Genomic DNA, 18,749 nt, shown 5'->3' with positions numbered 1-18,749 from the left:
AAAAAAAAAGAAAACACCATGACTTGGGTCAGGCCCACTTTCCTCTTCAAAGCAACATCCTTGCTTTACAATCTTAGAGGTCTTGAGCAACAGATTTACCCAATGCAATGTGTCTCGATTGCTGCTTTACCAGCACTGATTGTGGATCCAAGCAAGGCAAAATCCTTGACAACGTCAACCATTTCTCCATTTATTATGATGTTACCTATCGGTCTAGTTGTGAGGATTTTGGTTTTCTTTACATTGAGTTGTAATCCATACTGAAGGCTGCAATCTTTGATCTTCAGCAGTAGCTAAAGTGACAGAGAAAAATGTTGAAGTAAAAGAGATGAACAGGAAATTTCAAAGGGTAGCTCAAGATGTCAAAGTATTACAACGCCCTGTGCAAAGACCTAGAGTTAGAAAACCAAAAGGAAGAACACACTTGGCATATCTGAAGTTGAAAAAGGAACTGAAGAAAAATTCAAACCATGAGTTGCATTATTGAAGAATTCTATGAGCAAAATATAGAATGATTCAGAATGCATCAAAAGAAAACGGATGGAATACACACACCATACCAAAAAGAAGTAGTTGACATTCAACTATTTTGAGAGGTAGCATGTGATCAAGAAGGGAAAAAAGTCCAACATGCACTGAAGGCATTAGACAAAAATAAGGTCCCAGGAATTGACAGAATATCACATGAAATATTTCAGCAAGCAGATGCAGCACTGGAAGCATTCACTTATCTATGCTTACAAGTTTGAAAGACAGATAGTTGGCCAAGTAACTGGAAAAGGTCCCCATATGTGCACATTTCAAAAAAGGTGACAACATATGTGGAAATTATACAAGAATATCATTAATATCACCTGCAAGTAAAATTTTACCGAAAATAATTCAAAACTGGTTGCAGTCATACATGGACAGGGAGCTGCCAAAAATTCAAACCAGATTCACAAGAGGATGTAGCATGAGAGATATCATTACTGACATCAAATGTACCTTCGCTGAAAGCAGAGAATACCAGAAAGATGTTTACTTGTACTTTATGGACTATGTAAAGGTATTTGACTATGTAGATCATAACCAACTATGTATAACCTTGAGAGGAATGGGAATTTCGGAACAATTTACTGAACTCATACAGAATCTGCATGTGGACCAAGAGGCAATTGTTCAAACAGAACTGGGAAGTACGGCATGGTTTAAAATCAGGAAAGATGTGTCGAGGTTATATCCTTTCATCATACTCATTCAATCTGTATCTTTAGCAAATAATCAAGAGAAGTTGAACTATATGAAGAAGAATGAAGTTTCAGAAACCTAAGAGGCTTAGCAACAACCTGAGATGTGCAGATGACACAACCTGGCCTGCCGAGGGACGCCTTGAAGCATTTGCTGCTGAAGACCAAAGATGGCATGGATCGCAGCTAAACGTATTAACAACACCTGCTGCACCAGACCTGGATAAAGTGTTCAGGGGCACATGTCACTTTGAACACAAAGGTGCGCCTGACCCAAGGCAGCTGCTGGGCCAAGCAGCTATGGTTTTTCAATCGCCTCATATGTAAGTGAAAGGTGGACAATGACAAATAAGGAAGCCCTCAGAAGCGAGCATTTGAATCATGATAGTGATGAAGAATATTCAAAGTACCACGGACTGCCAGAAGAACAAATCAATCTGTCTTGAAAGAAGTACAGCCAGAATACTTCTTAAATTACGGGTAACAAAACTTTGTCTTACATACTTTGGACATGTCATCAGCAGAGACCAGTTCCTGGGAAAGGTTACCACACTTAGGAGAAGAAAAGGGCTGTGAAAAAGAGGAAGACCCCACTGAGATGGATTGATAGGGAGGCCACAACAATGGGTTCGAACATGAACAATTGTGAGGATGGTGCAGAACCAGGCGATGCTTTGTTCCGTTATACACAGGGTTGCTCGAGTCAAAGCTGACTTGAAGGCACAGGCTAGCTAACGATTTCGTCTATGACAACCACCAATGGAACAATATCACTAATTACAAAAGCCAAAGCTATCCCTACTAAATCATATGACTGATAGTAAAAAGGTGCGTTATTTACATATACACATTTTAAAATATTACTTTATGTTTCTCTAAGTAAATGGTTTGCTATACTAAAATATACTGACTAGGATGTGGAACAAGGGATATCATTGCTGATGTCAGGTAGATCTTGGCTGGAAGCAGAGAATACCAGAAGCATGCATTGTGTTAGTCTGGGTAGACTAGAGAAACAAATCCATGGACACACATATGTGTGTAAGAAAGAGATTTATATACAAGAGCAACTGAATATTGAGAAAACATCCCAGCCCAGTCCAGATCAAGTCCACAAGTCCGATATTAGCCCATATTTCTGATATCAATCTATAAAGTCCTCTTCCAACACACGAAACACACACAATGACGCCGAATGCAGAAGATCACAGGCCAGTGGGTAGAAAGTCTTTGGGTCCAGTATCATTGGAAACATCTCAGTGCTGGCAGGGGTCTCTCTGTGGCTTCTCCGGTTTCCGAGGTCTGGGTAAATCCATGTGGCTGTCTTCTACAATGTCTCCCAGGGAGTAGCAGAGAGAGAGAAGTGTCTTCCGCCTCCAAGAAGGAAGGACCAGATTTCCCAGAATTCTCAGGAGAAGGCCATGCCCACACAGAAGTCTCACTGGCTATCTCCAGATGACAGCCTAGACTCCACCCCTACACTCTTAATCCTTAAACTGACACCAGATTAGGTGACTACCACATGCATACTTGTGTTTTACTCCCTATAACCAAGGCACTCGACTGTGTGGATCATAGCAAACTATGTATAACCTTGAGAAGAATGGGAATTCCAGAACAATGCATCATGCTCATGCAGAACCTGTACATGGACCAAGAGGTACTTGTGTGAAGGGAATGGTTTAAAATCAGAAGAGGTGTGTGTCAGGGTTGTATCTCTCACCGTATTTATTCAATCTGTATGCTGAACAAATCATCAAAGAAGGTGACTTATATGAAGAAGAGTGTGGCATCAGGATTGGAGGAAGGCTTATTAACAGCCTGTGATATGCAGCTAACACTGTCTTGCTGTTGAAGGCTTGAAGCACTGCTGATGAAGATCAAGGATTGTAGCCTTCAGTGTGGCCTACAACGCATGGTAAGGACCAACAGCCTCACAACTGGACCAATAGGTAACATCATGATAAATGGAAAAAAGGTCGAAGTTGTCAAGGATTTTGTTATTTGGATCCACAATCAATGCTCATGGAAGCAGCAGTCAAGAGAACAAAAGACTCAATGCACTGGGTAAGCCTCCTGCACAGGACCTCTTTTAGAGTATTGAAAAGCAAGGATGTTACTTTGAGGACTAAGGTGTGCCTGACCCAACCCATGGTACTCTCCATTGAATCACATGCATGTTAAAGTTGAACACTGAATAAAGAAGGCCAAAAAAGAATTGGTGCATGTAAATTGTGGTGCTGGAGAAAAATATTCAAAGTACCAAAGACTGCTAGAAGGACAAACCGATCTGTCTTGGAAGAAGTAATGCCAGAGTACTCCTTAGAGCAGTGGTTCTCAACCTTCCTAACGCTGCAACCCTTTAATACAGCGCCTCATGTTGTGGTGAGCCCCCAACCATGGGAAACATGTGTTTTCTGGTGGTCTTAGGGACCCCTGCAAAAGGGTCATTCGACCCCCAAAAGGGTCAAGACCCACAGGTTGAGAACCACTGCCTTAGAGGTAAGGATGGCTAGCCTTCATCTTACATACTTTAGATGTGTTGTTAGGAGAGCACAACCTTGGAGGACAGCACACGTGACAGAGTAGAGGGCAGTGAAAACACAAAGGAAGCCCTCAGGGAGACGGACGGACACAGTCACTGCACGCAGCGACAGGAACAACTGTGGGGACGGCGCAGGTTCGGCAGTGTTTCCTTCTGTGGTGCATAAGGTAGCTATGGGTTGGAACCAACTCGATGGTACCTAATAACAACACACTGAAATAAGCACAACTCTGTTTACTGATCACTTACATGTACCAGACATTGTGCTAAATGCTACCCATTAAGTCATTTAATCTCATTCCTCAATATATATATATTCTTCTTTTAGAAGGCAATAAAAATGAAGCTCAAAAGGTTATACAAATTCATCTAAAGACAAATGCTAGTATGCAGGTAAACTAACGGAGCCCAATGCTGTTTAATTCTAGAAATTGTGCTCTTAAACACTTTCTTATTTTCAAAGAAGAGTATTATTCTAATGGCAGGGTTAGTGCAAAAATATCAGTACAGAGGGCTTTTTGCTTTCTGCTATTATTCCTATAATAACAGGAATCAGATTTGGCCTCCAACCTGAAATCCTTCAAAAACTGGAAAAATATATCAAAATAATGGCTTTCAGACTGGACACAGTTGGTACAGAAGACTGCTCTCTGCGAGAAGAGGAAGGAGCAAGGCGAGCCCAACATCCACTAAGTGACCAGCTTACTTTCTGGAGTGAAGTTCCTACCGCAGCGCACTCACACGGAGCCCAGCAAACTCCGTCCACTAACAAAGTGGAGATGAGGGTCTGTAGTGGCCAGTGCAGCTGAAATTGCAGTGTGAGCTACAGGAGAGCGCTCACAGGGAGTGAGCTCCTGAAAGCTTCCTACCCTTGGGTGATCATCAGCTGAGCCATGACCAAGCTGCGTGTATCAAGACACTACCTAAATCAAGACAACCTCCTAAAAGGAATATGTGGAGCATCATCAATGCTCATGAATACACACACAGCTATTTCTGGGTCGGTTCTAATTCACAGTGAACCCCATGGACAACGGAACAAAAAATTTCCCGGTCTTGTGTCAGCTTCGTGATTAGTGACATGTTGGATCCCACCGTGGCAGGTAGATCGCCAATCCACTGTACTGACTGACTTCCCTCCATAAGGACTGGGAGGAAAACAAACAATGGAAAAATCATCAGAAATCACACAGACAATAGAATGAATGGACAAGGATAGTAAAATAGTTATTCATAATTAAAATCTAAATGTTCAAACAGGCAGTGGAAAGCAAGAGCACATTTAAGATGTGCTAAGGAGAGTAATGGGAGAGATAAAAACAACCCCCCTACATTTAAAAGGCCATCTGAACTGACAACATTACAATGTCTGAAAATGAATGAAAAATATGCCACATGTCACTCATGACATGAGTGAACTTGAAAATGTGCAATAGCAACTACTGAAATAAAACATACACATAAAATCAAAACAAAAGGACAGTTGTGGAATAACGAGAAGCAGGCAGCCTAATGAGATTTTCAATTAGAGGAACTGAGGGGAAAGAACAAAACCCACCGCCATCAAATCATTTCTGATTCCTATCCAACCCAGCCCCTGCCCAGCACCCCTATGTCGGCCTGCCTATAGGCGGTCCACTGCGATGGGGCAGACGGTTCCAATCACCAACCTTGCCATGACAGTCTGACACATACCCCACTGCCCCTCCAAGGAAAGGAAAGGCGCAGAAAACATCCGGGGAAAGAATAACTGAAATTTCCCTAAGTTTGAGGACCTCAGATCTCACACATCTAAAGGTTCCCAAGTACATGGAAGACAAAAGGAATCACACCAAGACACAGGATATAAACGCCCAAAAACAGTAGTGAGAGAACATCTTAGTAGCAGTCAGAGAAAGACAATACGTCATACTACCCAGCAAAGCAAATGCACTGCCGTGTCAGACAGGGTGGAACTGCCCCCAAGTGCTTCCAAGGCCAAACTCTTCATGGAAGAAGATGGCCACAACTTTCTCCCACAGAAAATCCAGTGGGTTCAAACCAGTGACCCTGTTAGCAGCAAGGAGACTCAGCACGGGGTCTTTGTATTACAGGAACAAAAATAAGGATGACAGCAGATTTCTTTTTTTTAAAAAGAAAGTGATAAGTCACGATTTAAAAATAATAAACAAATAACAACAAGAACTATGCCAGTCTAAGATTCTAAATCCAGTAAAACTATTGGCCCAAACTGAAGTGACCTTCAATCAACAACAGATGCCTTGGTGGTGCCATGATTCAGCACGCAGAGGTGAATGGGAAGGTCGGTAGTTTGAACAGCCATTCCATGGGGCAATGATGTGGCAGTAGGCAGTCTGGGCAGTTCTACGCTAGCCCTCTCTCTTACAAGGTTATTTACTAAGAGTTGGAATCAACCCAATGGCAATGAGTTTGGCTACTTTGTTTGTTTTCACTCAATAATATTTTAAGGATGACTCAAAGAGTCAGTAGGAATGGCAGATTTGTAAGTAAAGAAGTGCCGTGCAGGGTGAGAGGTGTTGCAGACGTTTTACCTGATTGTATTTTCAGACAACTAAAGCTGAAAGAATTCATCTCCAGCAGACAAAAAGAGGCTTCTATTTTCAAAGCAGAAACAGATTTCAAAGCAAAGGCTATTATTACTGGGGACAGAGGAAAGCTATATCATAATGATACAGGCTTCAATCCCTCAAGTGGCCATAACTATCATAAATATTTATGCACCTAGTAACAGCTTCAAATATATATGAAGCAAAAACAGAGCTCCAAGAAGAAACAGATAGAAGAGAATTAAAATTGCATATTGAGGAGCCCCAGTGGTAGTGGTTCCACATTGGGCTCCGATTCACAAGGTCGGTAGTTTGAAACCACCAAGCTACTCAGCAAGACAAAGGAAGCTTTCTATTCCGCAAGACAAAGGTGAAGCTTTCTATTCGGTAAAGAGTTAGTCTCAAAAAGCCACAGGTGCAATTCTACCCCATCCTATAGGGTTCGTCATGAGTCAGAATCAGCTTGATGGCAGTGAATTTTGAGTTTACTTAGGAGCTTACAATTAAAGCACGTTCCTGTTCAAAATCTTCCTATGTGATCCCAAATGTATAATGAAAATAAGAATCAAATGCCTGTCAGCCATCTCTGCTCTCTCTGAAGTCTTGTCCTACCACTCTCCCTTTTGCTCACTTAGCTCAGCTCAGTTGGGCCATCTCTCTGTTCTTTGGTCTACTCCTGAACTTGTTCTCATTTCTGGGCCTTGCAATTCCCTATTCCCTAAGCATCAATACTCTTCTACACATCTGCAGGGTACTGGAGTCTGCTCAAATGCTGCCTCCTGAGAGCGGCCTTTCCAGATTACCCTAAAGCCACTATCCTCCTCAACCAGCTGCCTCAATACCGGGCTTTTTATTGATAGCACTAATCTCTACTTGACATTTTACTTAAATCATTAATCTTGTTTATAATGACTTCTCCCAAGGAATGTAAACTCCATGAAGTTAAGGATCTTACTGTATCCCCAGTGTCTAAAACACTGCCCAGCACACAGGAGTTCAATAAACAATGGTAGAATGAATGAATGAACACTGAAAAGCACAAAGACGTTCAGAAGCAACAGGATAAGATCTGCTTTTTAAAAGCTTTGCTCTTGTGGTTGTGAGAATTCCGTGTAGGGATCAAGAGAGGAAATATGACTCGCAAGGACCCCGCTGGGCAAGCAAGAGCAGGTAGTTGCCAATCCAAGAACAATTAGTTCTTATGACATGGCCCTGCTCAATACCAACCCCCATGAAGTGATCACTGATGATATGGATATTGTAGTAAAGTGTGGTAAAGAGAGCAGATAATGCCCAACTATCAGAAAGAATAGCATTTGGGGTCTTTAAGGATTGTCTTAAAGCAAGCAGCCATCTAAATGGGGTGTCAAAAATGGGGTGTCAGCTAAGTCCACACAGAAAACATACACCAGGATGTGTGATCCAAGAATTGCAAATAATACATTCAAACCAAACCATGGTATTAGGGCCCAAACACTTGGTTTGCAGAAGGCTGCAGACAACAGTGAAATCCCCAAACCCACTTGCAGGGGCCCCCATTCGGATTAAGCCTTATCCCCTCTAACTATGGATCTTAGACCAGTGGTTCTCAACCTGTGGGTCGTGACCCCTTTGGGGGGGTGTCAAACGACCCTTTCACAGGGGTCGCTTAAGACATCAGAAAACACAAATATTTCACAATATATAATTACATATTGTTTTGTGATTAATCACTATGCTTTAATTATGTCCCATTAATAACAATGAAAATACATCCTGCGCATCATATATTTACATTACAATTCACAACAGTAGCAAAATTACAGTTATGAAGTAGCAACGAAAATAACTTTATGGCTGGGGTCAGCACAACATGAGGAACTGTGTTACAGGGTCATGGCACTGGGAAGGTGGAGACCCACTGGACCGGACAGAGGACACTGCAGGTGGCTGGCTGCAATTGCAGTTAGGTCAAACTGTGAACCCTTGTCACTGATCTCCCTCTAGACTCAGTATAATTTTTAAATATTTTTTGCTCTGCTATCAATTGAGATTTTTCTCAGTTTCACTGTGTCGTTATTGTTGGACTCTTTGCTTACATTCTGTCTTGATTTTGTATTAGTTTCTGTATCTGACACTGCGACTAAGCAACCATAGAGAGACAACAGAATCAATAGATTCAAAGGGACATGGCAGAGGAGGCGGCAGGAAGTGGGGAGCTGACAACGAAGAGCGCACAGCAAGAAACAATGTCCTGAAACTGCTCGTCAGGATGGTGGCACGCCTCTTACGAATGTGACTGAACTACGGAAATGTACGATGCGATTTGTCTGTGAAGTGGTTAAAAAATTTAAACACCTACTGAGTAACATCATTTTAAAAGATGGTGGCTGTTAGTATGAGGAGGGTGGATTGCGGCCAATACAAACAGTCGCACAGGTAGGAAGGACTTGGTGAACCACCGGCCCGACCCCCTGGGCGGAAGGACCCTTTCCCGACTCAACCTTTCTTTAATCCCAGGACCGTTCTTGGATTTCTCCTCCGTGCGCCTATCCACTGACGCTTGACTTAACACCACCAGCCGCACCAGACGACATTCCCCTTTGACAAACAAGTTTTAAAAAGGCATTTCCCCTAGACTCCTCCAAGGACCCCGGCAATCTTTGGAATCAAGGTCAATAATGCCGGCTGGATGAAGGTCACCCGTTTGGGAGGCGTCAGTCGGCCTGGAATTCAGAGCTCCTGTTCCTCCTTTTGGTTAATGAGGGGGGAGCAGGAGAGGGTCCACACGGCCCCCAAACCTGCCCTCGCAGCACTAGGATGAGTGAACACTGAAAAGCGTAAAGACGTTCAGAAGCAACAGGCTAAGAGCCCCGGAGCCCGTGGCGACGGGAGGGGGCCCCGGAAGGCGCCGGTGGGGAGCTAGCTCTCGCGGCGACAGCACAGGCCCCGGCAGGAACCGCACGCGCGGCGGGCACCCCCGGCCTCCCCCAGGCCGGCGCCGGCGCCCCGACGCGGCGCGCAGACTTACGCGGCACAGCCTCACGCTGGCTCGCTCTCGGCAGGCGCGAGGCCGGGGCCGCCGCGATCGAGAAGGGACGCAGCGTCCTGGGCCCCAGCTGCAGGGACCCCCACGAGAGGAGCCCGGCGGCCGCCATGCTCGCGAAGACGGCAAGCCGGAGGGCACAGCGCGGTCGGCGTCGGGGGTCAGGGGTCAGGGGGCGGGCCCAGGCCGCCTCTGCGCATGCTCGCCGGAAGCGCCCGGTCCCCAGGGAAGCGCGCGCCGCCGTAGCTTGTGTCCTGAGCTCCAGGTTCCAGGGGCGGGCAAGAGGAAAACAGAGATCAAGCAACGAAAAGACAACAGGAAGACCCCAGGAGAAGGTGGAAGCAATGACGTCAAAGACCATCTCAGATACGGGCCCCGAAGGGACGAGGCACGTGGAGGCTCATCTAGAGTAGGTGTCGTCTGGGTCCTGATCCAAGATGACCCCCAAATCCGCAGCCTCCCCCAGGATACTGGGAGTCCGTGGACTCTCTCACACTGCCACTCAGCCGATTTCGATTCCCAGAGACTCTGAATAGACTTCCAAGACTGACTGGCCATCTTTGTAGCTAAGCCTTGTCTCACTCACGGAGGGACTGCCAGTGTCCTTAATGGTTGGTGTCATCCAGTTAGTTCTGACTCGGAGAGGCCCGCGTGCCACGGAACAGTACTTGGTCTGCACCATTCTCACCATCGTCCTCTAGAACTGTTACCAATTATTTAGTTAGCTACTTTAGATATCGGCTTAGAATTACAAAATCAGAATTCATCAGGACCTCACTAATGTCATCATTGAATGAGCTCACTTATTTTCTACCCTGGAATGAATCAATATGCAGCCCTTTAAAAAATGGCCCTGGTGGTATAGTTGTTACAAGGTCAGCAGTGTGAAACTGCCTGGCAAGAGGCGCGGAAACATACAACGGCGGTTCTACCCTGTGCTACAGGGCTGCTATGAGGCCGAATCGACTCCGTGGAACTATTTTAAAGAACTATTTTAGATATTTAAATTATGGCCTTTTCGTTAGATCAGCGTTTCTCAACCTGTGGGTCATGACTCCTATGGGGATCGAACAAACCTTTCACCGGGGTTGCCTGATACATCCTGCATATCAGATATTTAAATTACGATTCATAACAGTAGCAAACTTAGTTATTGAAGTAGCAACGAAAATAATTTTATGGTTGGGGGTCGCCACAACATGAGGAACTGTATTACAGGGTTGCGGCATTAAGAAGGTTGAGAACCGCTGAGTTAGATGGATGTGGGGTTTTAAGCCAGACTCTTGCTTTGTGATCAATGGGCAAGTCCACCTAATTTCTCTGAGCTTCAGTTTCATGGAATATGCATGAGACTTACTAAAAATCACATCATTTTTAAATTGAAAAGGATCAGATTAGGGCAAAAGCTCATTCATTAAAAAATATCCAGCTGTCATGTTCAAATGATCCAACATATTGTAGAAGCAGGGCTGGGTTCCGGGGAATGCAACCTAACCTTAAAAGGCCCCTCTGTGTAGTTGGATGGTTTACTAGTGCCATCTTGAAATTCTTAATCATGAAAAAAAATAATCTTACATTTTCCTATTGTAGTGGGCAGTCCAAATTATGAAGGCGGTCCTAGATAAAGCAATTTCAAATGTTAGGGTCTTTTAGAATGCGGTTTTACTAAATTTAAAACCTGGTTTAATTGAATGACTTTTTGTCAGAACTACTTTTCATCAAAATTAACTTCATTATAAAAAGTAGAATTCTACGTGCACACGAAATATAGTGGACAGACAATATTCACGTATCTAGGTAGGAGGATAGTGTTGGTGTAGTGGTTACTCAGTGGGCTGTGATCCGAATGGTTGGTAGTTCAAAACCCTTCGCAGTTCCATTGGAAAAAGACTCGCTTTTCTACTGCAGTAAACAGTCATCGTTTGGGACTCAGGGGGTCACTATGAATCCGCACTGACTTGATGGCAGTGAATTTGGTGTTGGAGTACACGGATAGATTTTGCAACCTGTCTGTCAAAATGACTGACCCATCAAGATTTTGCAACCTGTCTGTCAAAATGACTGACCCATCAGCTGCCTGCAAGTGGATTCCCACTCACAGCAGCCCTGTGTGACTGCTCTGTGTAGCGATACTAAGTCTTACTGCTCCACAGGATGTTCAGTGGCTGTTTTTTTAAAAATGTAAATCACCCAGCCTTTTTTCTGAGCTGCCCCAGGGGTGGATTCCAACCACCAGGCTTTCGGTTTGCTACCTGCGTTAACCTTTTGCACCACCAGTAACTTCAGGCAGGCAATACAGGGAACTATTTAGGATTATAAATCTCAAGCTTGTTGGAACATCAGTGTCCCTTCAGAAGATTAAAATAAAAACAAAGGGATAAACAAAGACAAACATTTCTGTTCTTGTATTTTTAAAGAATTATTATTTAAGGAATTTGGAAGTGCCGCTTTCTAGTTGTGGTGTGTTCACATACTCCCATCCCATCCGCAACTGTTGTAAGCTTTACCTTCAACTAGACTCCAGGTCTTACTTCTTCATGACCCTTCCCCCTGCAGCCCTTTCCTCTCACTGGGATTACAAGCATAGCAGCCCCTCCCTCCTCCCTATTATCCACTCTCCTCTCCATCAGCAATGCTTTAAAGTGTAGTCAGATCATAGCATTTCTCTCCCAATACCACTCAGAATAAATTCCAGACTTTCATCTGGCTTACAACAGCCTGCCTCATCGATTTTCTGGCTACTTCTCTGTTCTCTCAAGAAAAAGATGAGGCTTTCTGCTCCTATAAAGATTTGGGCTTGGAAACCCACAGGGGCCATTCTACTTTGTCCTATTGAGTCGCTGTGACTCAGAATCTGCTCAATGACAGTGGATGAGCTAGTTCTCTGATCCCCAGAAGCCCTGGTGGTGCTGCGAGTTACATGCTGGGCTGCTAACTGCAAGGTTAGCCATTCAAACCCGCCAGCTGCTCCTCCGGAGAGAGGTGAGGAGACCTGTTAGTCTCGTAAACTTGGGGTTGCTTTGCCTCTGAACGGACTCAATGGCAGTGGGTCTGCGGTGTTTTGGGTCTCGACTGCAGAGCAGAGTGATCTGTCCCGCTCTCCCTGGCTCATCTGCTCCATCCACACAAGCTCCACCACCCCCTTCTTTTCCTTCGCCTAAGTCATACTTGCTCTGCTGCTATTTCAGCCTTTCCACTTGCAGTTCCTTCGGCCCAGCACGCTCTCCAGATAACTGTGCCCATGCTATCTCTTGTCATTCAGGTCTGGTCATTTGCCTCCTCCCAGGCCTGCCTTAACCACCCAAGATAAACCGGCACCGCCATCACTCTCCAGTCCTTACCTAGACTGCATGTTTCCTTATGGCACTCCTGAAATTAAAAAAAAAAAAAAAAAAGATATACATGCATTTTTGTACCAATGCTTGTTTATCCATTCTTCCACGGACGGGCATTTAGACTGTTTCCGTCTTCCTGACTACTGAGAATAGTGCCGTGATGAGCAAGGGTGTGCATCGATCTGCTCGTGTTCTGCTCCGTATTTCGTCAGGGCAGATTCCCAGTGGAGAGATTGTGAGTCCCTATGGTATTTCTGCTCCTATTTGTTTGAGGAAGTGCCAGATTGCTTCCCACAGTGGTGGTACAGTTTCACAGTGGAAACTTATACGTACAATGGACTGCTATGCATCGCTAAAAAATAATGGATTCACACACCACATGACATGAATGGATTTGGAAGGCATTATGCAGACGGAATCAATCAGATAAAAACAAACGTTCTATGAGACGACTGCTATTCAAGGAGAGATCTTCCTACCCAACGACATGAACTTTGAAGTTTGGACATGGGGTGGAGGGAGGGAAAGGAAGGGCAAGCAAACAGAAACGTAGCTCCGCCCTGTTGGCGAGGTGGGGAAACAGGCACGCTCACCACTGTGGGACTGGACATCTGTGCAGGAGAGAGCAGGTTATTCCTAATGAAGCTACAAGTAGCCTGCCTTTCCACCCAGCCATCCTAGTTCTTGACAAAGACATTTTTAATATGCATACTTCTATTTGTTTATTGCCTGTCTCCTGCCATTAGAATAGAAACACCCTGAGAGTAAAGACCGGATTTTGCAATAAAACCTACAAACCAGTGTGAGGTGGAAACCTGTGAAAGAAGGAAAACTTATTTCCCTCTGAAAAGAGCAAGGGAAAATTGGTAAGACGGCATCCCGACCCCGGCAGACAACAAAAAAGCACCAACTATCCGTTCTGGCTCTCAGAAATTTCACTGTACTTGGCACTTATGTGTGGATGTATATAACTTCTCTTTGCATTTTTGAGCCTTTGTGGGGAGTGGCGGAGGTGGACACACACACACACACACACACACACACACACACACCACTGACCCGATGACTCGAAATGACAATGCTGTTTGACTCTGTTCCCTTGGAGGTCGTTTTAACAAGAACAGCACTGTCTCCAACTGGAGTAACAGCAGAGCACCAGGCAGGGAAGTGGAGTAGACAGCCCCAGGGTTAATAGTGCCTCACAGAGCCTATAGACCTTTTAGCATCTTTGTAAGTGAAGGGTCTTTGTGGTCTCAGCAATTCCAGGAGTATAGAGCCAATGAAATAGCTTTCTTTACTTTAGAATACAGTGGGCTTTATAAGTTGGTAGACCTTCGCTTATGTTTATTATAAGCCACTGACTAGCATTAAGACCTCGGGCAAGTCGTTTAACCTCTTTGACTTGAACCACACAAAGAAACATCTACCTTGTGGAGGTGACATGGATCAAGCATAAGTAAAGCATGTACCATGACACACGAGTCCAATCCATGGTGAGTCCCCTTTCTCCTATTATATGCCCTGGCCCTGGGATAAGGAACGATTTAATCATTGCTACCTGTGAATACATTTCCATTAATGTAAACCACAAACAGATACTACTATTACTATGAGGAATTGCCACCTAAACTATAGGTAAAGTTAACACTCAAGCAAATGCCAGAGATTCCCACCAAGATAACCTCTCTTTCTGCAGAGCACACAGGCCTGAGGCTTTGAGTAAGAACAGATTTTACAGGGACTTCAGGGTCAAGTTATGCTTAAGGATCCTGATTTAAAACTGGTCTTCATATAACTGTAACTGAATGTAACCTTACTTTCTCCATCTTCCACCTCTAGAAATAAACATTTCACCTTTGAATGTTAGACAGATGATTTCAAACAAGACACTTTTTTTCCCCCAGTCCACACTTGTCAAAGTTGTTTATTATCTCTTCCATGTTTATTAATGAGTGAATGAACAAGGCAACTAAAGGCTAACATTTCCCTGAAATACAGTAAGGTTCCTTTTCCCTTTCTTTCGTTTAATTATTCTCTCTTCAACATCATGACACTTATCCTTTATCCCAGGAAGCAAAGTAATGGGGTGGGGAGGGGTCCTGTCCTGGAATGAAGCAAGCAGATAGGCTTGTTCAATAGAATTAAAAAAAAATTTTTTTCATCTTATAGCCCAGTCAGTCTCATGAGAGATCCAAGTCAGAGGATATTAATGTAAACTTTGCCCGCCTCTCTGAGCCCGTCTTTCTTACTCAGACAGCTTCCAAGCAGCTCTCTGATGGAGACACAATGTTCCGTTTCCAGCACAAATCGTACCACCTCTTCCCTTCCCGGCAGGCGGCTCTTCGCTGCCTCGCTTTTGACAGCGTCCAGGACAACTCCTCTGATGTCTTTAGGCTTCCCCGGCACGCCAAAGATGATCAAGAGGCCAAGGCAATCCTCTCCTATCAAGGTACAGAATTCCTCCAGCTGATCGAATCGACTCTTCTTCGTGGCAGACTCTCCCTTTGCTCTCGATACCAAACTGGGGAGGTCACAAGGCTTAGATTCCGCGAGAGGAAGAGCAGACATCTGCAGCGTCTGCACTGCCAGCTGAAGCCTTATCTGTTTGTCAGGACCCCAAAAGGTCCAGATCCAGTCTGCCCCAAACAGGGAGGCTTGGTGCTTCGTCATCTTGGTAGTGGTAAGCCATTCATCAACTCCCTTTCCTTTGCAGAAAGTGATGAAGTGGATTAGGAAGATTTCATTCAGCGTGTTTGGAGCTGGGCAGAGCTTACTCAGGGGGTCTTCAAAGCCAAGATACTCCTTTAGCTTCTGAGCTGCATAAATTGTAGCGCGGTCGAACACCTCCGAAACATTGAGAACTTCTTGGCTGTCTGTCAGAGGTAATTGGTGAGACGTATTTTGCCCCATTTTCTCTGTACTCGATCAATATTGTTCCCAAATATCTCAATGTGAACCTCGTTCAGATGACTTCTTAGCACGACTGTCAATACTGACGGTCCCAGTTCCCCCAGCCTAAAGCTTATCTGGCTTACCAGAGCATATCTACCTACAGCTCCTAAGGACACAGCCTCCTGTTTGCCAACAGGGTGTGTTCCGGTCAGACTGGTTTTTAAGTTAGGGTTACCAGCTTTCACACAAAACACCTGTTCTTCTCTATGTCACAGTCACTCTTATTACACAGGTAGTCCCTGACTTACTATGTATTTGAGTTTCTATAAACTGTCCTTATGACCACCAGGGTGCTTTTTAAGTGATTTTTATATTTTAAAATATATGTATAATTTAAAATGTCTGTAAGTTTATATGTAACATTTCCCACCCCCATAGACAAAGAGCCACTTTATAAAGATACTGGTAATAAAAAGCATAATAATGTGGAAAAAACGAGACATTCGACTACATCAGAACCAATTTATGGTGTCATTGAAACAGAACCCTAGCATAAGCCAGGAAGTACCTATAACTGGTGATCTCTTTCAGCATATGGTTCCTGTTTCCAAATCCCACTTAAAAAAAAGTTATTTCTTTAAAGACCTGTATGCCTCTTTCTCCAATCGCTTTTCTCAATACGGAAGGGGGGTCTTTTTTGCCTTCGCTGTGTCCTCTCTGTCCCGATCTGTCATTTCCTCCAACTCCATCGCCTTTGCTTCCTTTCACACAAACATTTCTTAAGCAAAGGATTCAGATTTCCATGTGTTCATATATGCTGTGCTATCTACTCAAATTCATGGGAGCTGGGGAATCGTAAATAGGTTGTGTCTATGTTCTCTGTATCAGAAATAAAGCCTGGCAGTTTTTCTAAACAACCAAACATTAAGTAATGGGCAATAAAAATGAGGCAATTTTAAGTTGACTTTATTTCCTTTTATATGGTAATACCAGCAGGGTATAATATTTTGTAAATAAAATATATCATCAAAAATTTTTTAACCTTATCACACATTATGTTACATTGTCCTGAATAAAGAATATTTGGCATTTATAACAGTCTCCTGATGTTTTTAACCAGGTTCCAATAACAAATTGGGCTTTTGAGATAGTGACATATATTCACATTAAAATCAAACACAAATACAGTAAACCTCCAATGCTGCTGCTGTTAGTTACCGCTGAACTGATTCCAAACGATGGCCGCCTCCATGCGCAGACTGGAATTGCACGCTGTCCTCCTCAAGGCTGTAACCTTTCTGAAGCAAATCACCAGCCCCCTTTTCCAAAGCCAACAGGTATTAGCATCCAGTCATGTTTGCTATCCATAAATATGAGGGAGCTGCAAAAAGTGTGTGGAAGAATTCCAGCATATTTCATCCCTTCTGTTCCCCACAAACTTCTTGGGAGTTCCCCAGTCGGAAATAGTATTCTGAGCTCTTTGTCAAATAGATTTGTAATTTGGTAACAACTTCAAGGAACCATACATTAACCCTCAAATATAATTTATAACCAAGTCCAGGGGCTTTTTATTGAATGACCCAGCCCCACCCAATTTGTGAAAACCTGTTTTATCCAGTTGGCTACCGTGAGTAATTATGTAGTATTGAATAAAAAAGCCTTGTTTTTCTAGTATCTCTAAAAGTAATAAACATGGTAAGAGTTTTTGCTACAGGTTTTTACTTTCTTTATGAAGCATATTTGGGCCCTGAACTATGGGCAAACATAAACCATATTTTATTATCACAGAATAGCCATTATAAAACTTCTTTGCAGACTTGTGTAGCTACTCAGCTTTCACTGGGCCAGAATGTCCCCGTGAGCCACCTGCATTCCGTTCAGCTCTGACGGCCCCATTCATTGACCATCTGAGAGGGTGACAATGGACACACGTCTCAGGCAGCTGTTAGCAATTTGATGGAATGATGTAGTTCACAAAAAGGAGATCAATAAGCTTACTACTGTAACGATTTTCTATTTGTTTTTACTTTCCTTCCTTAGAAATTGGTTCTAGGAATTCTTTTGGGACCTATGAACGCATTTTAGTTTACAGCATTTGATTGTCCCGTGAATTCTTCCTTCTGAGGTACAAGGATCCAAGATTAATGCTGAAACAAAAACAATTCAGTAATTCCCATGTGTCATCAAAGGGAGTATTTCATATACGCTGTTAGTGTGAATGACCAACATTATGACTATTCAGTGGTAGAGGGGAAAGGGGAAACTAAAAGGCAGTCTTGACCACTCCAGGAGCCAGCTGGTGGAGGAAAAGGTGATCACTGTTTCAATGAGATCTTCTCACTCTCTTCCTTATGTCGCAAAATAAAATTCCTATAGTCTATGCACGGTTTATATACACATATTTAGAAAAATATATAAAAATAAGACAGTAAGAGGCATACGGCGGCATGGCTGGCATTTGCTGGGCACCCAGAATACTGACGGGAAATGGATTCCCGAGAGCACACACACGGGTCCTGCCTAGCCGGCTGCTGCCAACACTGCTGTGACCACAGCCTTCACGGCCTGGCTGCTACTCCCCAAGCCTCCCAGGCGATGAAGGAGAGTGGAAACGCTATGGTAAAAGACTCCTTTTAACGGCCACACTTTAAATAGAGCACAGATTTTTTTTTTTAACATTAAATAGAGAAAGAAAAACCAGAACAATAGTACTCTCATTCACCAGTGTCTCCGTTTTCATGGCAACTTGAGAATAGGTATGCTCCCCCCGCTTTGCAGTTCCACTTCGAAATGAGCAGTTGAAACTACAAGTGATAGACCGTCCGCTGTTTGCTGCATAGACTGTGTGGGTTGGAGAAATAACAGGAGAACCCAGTAGAGACTCAAGACTCCCCGTGCTCCTCAAGGGCTGCAGTCACACGTTTGAGTCTTCATCCGTAATGCTGGCACTGGGGGAACGGGCAGCAAAGTCCTTAAACATGTCATCTTCCTTTAACATGTGCTGGAAGACAAGGAGGCAAGGAGTCACACACGCTGTGGGCCAAGAATGCAGGACAATGTATTTCCCTAAATGCATGCAGTCCTTGGGGATTTATTTTAAAATGACGTAAAGACGTAGTCTTAGGTCTCTCGTGCGGCTGAGGCAGATAACGGGGG

General features: G+C 43.9%; 3 protein-coding genes across 8 annotated transcripts in view; all 3 read right to left on the bottom strand.

Annotated features, from left to right (window-relative positions):
* The window catches only part of MRPS35 (mitochondrial ribosomal protein S35), a 39,382-nt gene extending 29,904 nt beyond the window's left edge, over positions 1-9,478 (bottom strand). Inside the window, 2 exon segments of the mRNA XM_013003971.2 lie at positions 7,406-7,424; positions 9,335-9,478. Of these exon segments, the coding sequence (XP_012859425.1) occupies positions 7,406-7,424; positions 9,335-9,478 (163 nt within the window).
* A 5,419-nt stretch (positions 9,479-14,897) lies between these two features.
* Positions 14,898-15,611, bottom strand: REP15 (RAB15 effector protein). Its single transcript, XM_004699997.1, has one exon. The coding sequence runs from the start codon at positions 15,609-15,611 to the stop codon at positions 14,898-14,900; it is 714 nt and encodes a 237-aa protein (XP_004700054.1).
* Positions 15,612-17,406: 1,795 nt separating this feature from the next.
* The window catches only part of PPFIBP1 (PPFIA binding protein 1), a 197,796-nt gene continuing 196,453 nt past the window's right edge, over positions 17,407-18,749 (bottom strand). For all 6 annotated transcript variants that reach the window (XM_045288394.1, XM_045288395.1, XM_045288396.1 and 3 more), the window contains one exon: positions 17,407-18,594. In XM_045288394.1, coding sequence (XP_045144329.1) covers positions 18,508-18,594 — 87 coding nt within the window. In that variant the 3' untranslated portion in view covers positions 17,407-18,507. The remainder of the gene's footprint in view (positions 18,595-18,749) is intronic.

Source organism: Echinops telfairi, unplaced genomic scaffold, assembly GCF_000313985.2.
Source record: "Echinops telfairi isolate 266 unplaced genomic scaffold, ASM31398v2 ScPeMD7_21;HRSCAF=78, whole genome shotgun sequence".
NCBI lineage: Eukaryota > Metazoa > Chordata > Mammalia > Afrosoricida > Tenrecidae > Echinops > Echinops telfairi.
The sequence above is the reverse complement of the archived record's forward strand: the minus strand, read 5'-3'. Positions and strand labels throughout refer to the sequence as shown.

Coding starts and splice junctions, on each gene's coding strand:
- REP15 (XM_004699997.1), bottom strand. CDS start 15,611: ATGGGGCAAAATACGTCTCACCAATTACCTCTGACAGACAGCCAAGAA.